The sequence below is a fragment of the Strigops habroptila genome, chromosome 1, assembly GCF_004027225.2.
Source record: "Strigops habroptila isolate Jane chromosome 1, bStrHab1.2.pri, whole genome shotgun sequence".
NCBI classification, from domain to species: domain Eukaryota; kingdom Metazoa; phylum Chordata; class Aves; order Psittaciformes; family Psittacidae; genus Strigops; species Strigops habroptila.
In genome coordinates this window covers 42245125-42249855 of record NC_044277.2, presented here as the reverse complement: position 1 = coordinate 42249855, position 4731 = coordinate 42245125, and the positions used below count along the sequence as shown (strand labels likewise).

The window sequence follows — 4731 nt, the reverse complement described above, 5'->3', positions numbered from 1 at the left end:
TTTTTTTACATAATGAGAAAAACATACGGGGTAGCTGGTGGTATTGCATGGCACCAACCCAACTGTAGACTATTTTCTCTGTCAATCTTGTAGATTTCACAAAGGTGAGCCTTCAAGTTTTGCTCTGGAAAGACCACCGTGTTGTCAAGACTGAGAGCAGATGAATAAAAAAGCCCAGGAAAGTACACTACGCTTATGTGTTATATTGACGTGTGAGTACTATTTTACAGACAGTTTTCCTGCAGTGTGCTTTATATCCTTGCAAATATGCTAGGAACTATTCTGAACTATGTCCTTATCATTTCAGGTAGGATGCACTATTTAAGCAGTCAGATACATCCCTGTAATGTGGTGTCACACACCACACATGGGAGTATTCTTACCCACAACTCCTACTATGAAAAAAATAGTAAATAAATAAAACACTTCCTTGTGGAGCAGGAGCAACTCAAATAGTAAAAACTTGGTTTTATTTCTTTTGTTGACGGTTCTGAACGGTGAGGAAACACACTGTAGGACAAGAGAGAGGATTACAATAATTCAAAGACAGTTTTGCATTTATCCATGGGAAGAAAAGAAACTTATTTGGTTATTTATGTGGGACTTAGCTCTAGCTTTACAAAGACTTTCACTTAGGTTTCACTTATTTTACTGTGAGAGTGAAGAACATTCCTTTGACTTCACTTTCTCTAGTGTATGTGCATTGTGATGTACATATTTATGGAAAACATAAAAGTCTCTACTGAAAGAGGTACCTGTCTGCTCCATCCCCCCCTTGCCCTTCCCCAAAGGGCAGAGAATAGCTAACACCTCAGCTGTTAGTCCCCGCTTAATGCGCTCCAGAGATGACAGCAGAAGGATCGAGAGACCAGGTCGGGAACCCGGCGGTCGCCGCGGGCTGTCTCGGGTAGGGCCGGGGCTGGGCTGGCTCCGTCCCGTCCCGCCCCACTGCCCCACCGACCCCGGGGCGGGCCGCCCGCCGCCGCCGCCACCCATATAGGCGCAGCCCGGGGTGCCACTGGCACTCGTTGCGGTCCTGTTCCTCCATCCTGGCGGGTGCTTTCCCTGGGCAACGCAGGTGAGCCGTCGGGGTAGGCAGGCACGGGGGCGCCGCCGCCGGGGTGCCGCCGCTGCCACTCTCACTCCGCTCCGGTCGCGGCTATCCCGGTAAAGTGCCTCGTTGCTCCCGCAGGCTCCTCCCGGAGAGTGGCAGTTTCCCGCTCTCGCTGCTACCATGGCTTCGGTACCCTCAGCTGGCTGCCTCCTGGCCAAGAACCAGTACTACAGAAGTAAGAGCACTGGGTGGGGGGGGAGAGCAGCGTTGTCCCCCCTTGTGTCCGTCCTCCTCCTCTTCTCTGTCGGGGAGGGTCCTCTGGAGGAAGGAGGCTGAGCTCCCCCTAGCCTCTCCCAGGGAGGTGTCCGGATTGTTGCCTCTCGGGAAGAGTCAAAAAGTTGTTCAGGTGATGCCTGGATGAGCTGGAGGCAAAAAAGTGGCTTTGCCTGGTAGTTTTTAATAGTTTGGGGGGCTTTTCATTATATCAAGGAACTTCAGTTTTAATGAACATCTGCTTCTGGCTATTAATTTATTTTTTCCCCATTTTTCCTATTAATTTATTTTTTCCTTATTTAGAAATGTAGTACGGGTGTAATGGCATACGTAATACCTTTTTTATTTTTAAAATATAAAATATGACAGAAAAAGTGTTAGCCCAGAAAGTCTTGGCTTCTAGTTGTATTTCATATTTACTTTGCAGGCTTAGAGCACAAAATCAACTCACATCTTTGTTTCTAAGTATGTAAAATAATCAGTAGTTTGAGAATCTGGTAAATTAGGATCCTTCTGGACAGGATGGACACTATAGTGTGACTATAGGATTTAGTTGTATCACGATGAAAAGTACAGCAATTAGGTTGGTTTGGACTTGAATATTCAGTAATAAACTCATTTATTCTAATGGCAATGTGTACATGATCATAAGATCTGTCACTAATTTAAGTGAAAGTTGTACAAACACCTCTCTGTATGCTTTTAAGTGAAGAGTAAGTAGACCGAGAGATCAACTTATATGAAAGTTTTATATTCCTTAAAATGGCATATCTAATACAGAACTTATACTTTGTACCTAAGTAATATTATCTTTTAAAATGTATTTTTATCTTTTAAAATGTCTGAAAAATTCTTGAAGTAGAAATAGTGTACTCAAAGCATTTTTTATGTGTGTGTCTATTTTCTGTAAACAGCCAGACAGAACTCAGAGTCCAGCGTTTCTTCCAGCTCCTCCTGCTGTTCAGGTGCTGTGAACATTGCAGACCAGGACAAAGCATTTAATGGTATTGTTCCCTTCTTTCAAGCAGTCTTGTAGTCTTGCCTGTTTGCTATTTAGCCAGTGTCTAATGGTTGGGCTTTTTCTCCTTTAGCAGGGTTACCTGAGTTAATTGATAAATGTTGGTGGATAAAAAGCTTTTTTCATAATGAACCATCTCCACCAACTGTTGGCAGAAAAACACTGTCAGCAAGCAGGTGAGTCCTGTTTTTACCAAGATGAGGGTAACTCACTCATTCCATTTTACTTGTGGTAAAAGTATTACTAAACAAGTTGTAATCAGCTAAAAAAATCTGGGGAGTGCAATGCTATTTGGAGGACTTAAAAGATACTGCAGGTGTACACCTGTAGAAGCTTCCCATGTTTTCACTTTAATAAATTCACTTAGGCTACTTCACACTAAGCGGGTGCTAGTAATTGTTACTGTTCTACATTCATAGTGATATTCATCATTTACCTATAGCACTTGCACACCCATTTATACAATTTACCCATTTTATGTCAAAGCTGATATGACTGCATTCAAAAATACTTAGATAAGTGTATCTGAGGAAAATAAAATGATAACTCTACTTATAACCTTTTTATATACATTTCTGCAGTACCAACCGCTGAATAGGGCAGCATGTTGGCTTCCCTGACTGAGATACTGCACACAGACTTATTTTTTTCCAAGAGGCCTGGGATCTTCCTAATGTCTGGGTTCAGCTGCAAGAAGAAAACAAAACCTTTGGGAGAGTGGAAAAGTGTATTTTCAGAAGATTTGTCAGTAGCTTAAATGATATTTCTTAATGGACATGTCCATGGCTTACCTTGTTCGTTACAGAGTTGTTATAATTTGAGATGTCTCTCTAATGGAAGTTACCAGTATTAAATACCCTGATGACTTGGATAGTTAGAGAAAAATGGCAGTAAGATATTGTAAGTTTAGGAGAAGCATGTGTATTGAATGACTTTGCAATAGGTGATACTCTGAAGTTTTACCTTTAAGATATCAGCTTTACAGGCAGTCGCACTGATGTAAATAAAATTCAGTTACATAGTCCAGAGTAGGAGACTGCTGTATGGTACACATCTTCTATCAAGTATTTGCATACCAGTTACAGGAAGTAAGTTTACAAGAATGTTTGTTAATAGCTTTGCTTTTTAGAAAGCCCAATTACATGAAGAAACAATGATCAGTTTCATCTCTTTCTTTGGTCAGAGTGCATAGATCCCAAACTCAAATACCCAGATACAACTTTCATTTGTACCCGTGCATGTTGGTATTTGAAGGCAGAATAGGAGAGGGAGAGAGAGAAGAAACCAGTAATCCTAATGGACACTGACATCTCCCAAGCAGAAGAGCAACCTTAATCAGAGTTGATACTTCTAGTGTTGTTTTAGATTATTCTTACCTGCTGTGCTGTAGCTTTAAAGTGCTACTTGTTGTCCAGTGATTATCGATATTCACTGCTACCCATCAGCTTTCTGTGGTAGATCTGGCAAAGTATTCAACTCAAAGTAATAACATTAATGTTATTATCCAAGTCTGCCTTTGTCATGATTCATGCTCTTGAAAGATACAGTAACATAGCTTCATTTGCTCTTCAGCATTGCAAAGCAGCACATTGGACTGTTTATTCTACCAGGAATGACTGAAATACATCAGAGGTCATAGAAAATAACAGGCTTTTGGCTGGATGATATAATTTCTGTAAATAATCTATGCAACTTTTTGACATACTATCCCTAAACCTACTTGACCTTTGTCCATCACTGGATGAATTGACAATATCAAACATTAATGTAGCCAGCCTATTTCTTTATAGGTTAATGATTGTCATGGTTATGCATAACTCAAGTGTCTCAAGTGACTGCTTTGGGAAGCTTACAGTTTTGACGGAGACAATAAATGCATGGCACATGACAACAGAAAAGAATATGATTCTGAAAACATAGCTTCAGGAATCTTCAAATTGACTCTTTATGTACCTGACTTTATTGTGTAATTTCATCTTTAAATGTAGAGAATTAACTATTTTTTATACTAAGATTTTCCTTTTTTATTAATAAAGATTTAATCAATATTTGGTCTGACTTATTTTTGCTCTCTAACAAACTGATGTTCAGTGTTGCTTGTGGTATGGGTAGTGTTGGGGGTGTCGGGCTATTTTGTGAGGTCCTATAAAACTTAAAATTCTCACATGAGTCTTTGTGGTGTGTTTGTCACATTCTTCCTTCATTCACTTTAAAGTCTGATGTGAGGTGAAAAAGAAATGGTGGAATGTATGCTAGGAAAAAGACCCTAACACACTTTTCTACAACATCATGTTGTGAAGGAAGGGAAAAAAACAGACTTGGTAGTTGCGAGAAGGTGACTGTGTCTCTCTTTGAAGATGCTTGAAGCCATAGAAGAAAGAAATGC

At 40.4% G+C, this 4731-nt stretch overlaps 1 protein-coding gene across 1 annotated transcript; it reads left to right on the top strand.

Moving 5' to 3' along the window:
- Positions 1-977: 977 nt before the first annotated feature.
- Positions 978-4511, top strand: PPDPFL (pancreatic progenitor cell differentiation and proliferation factor like). The gene is made up of 5 exons (XM_030503694.1): positions 978-1078; positions 1193-1289; positions 2242-2331; positions 2422-2521; positions 2927-4511. Exons 2-5 carry the CDS (start codon positions 1235-1237, stop codon positions 2937-2939), a joined length of 258 nt encoding a protein of 85 aa, XP_030359554.1. The 5' UTR covers positions 978-1078; positions 1193-1234; the 3' UTR covers positions 2940-4511.
- Positions 4512-4731: the final 220 nt, after the last annotated feature.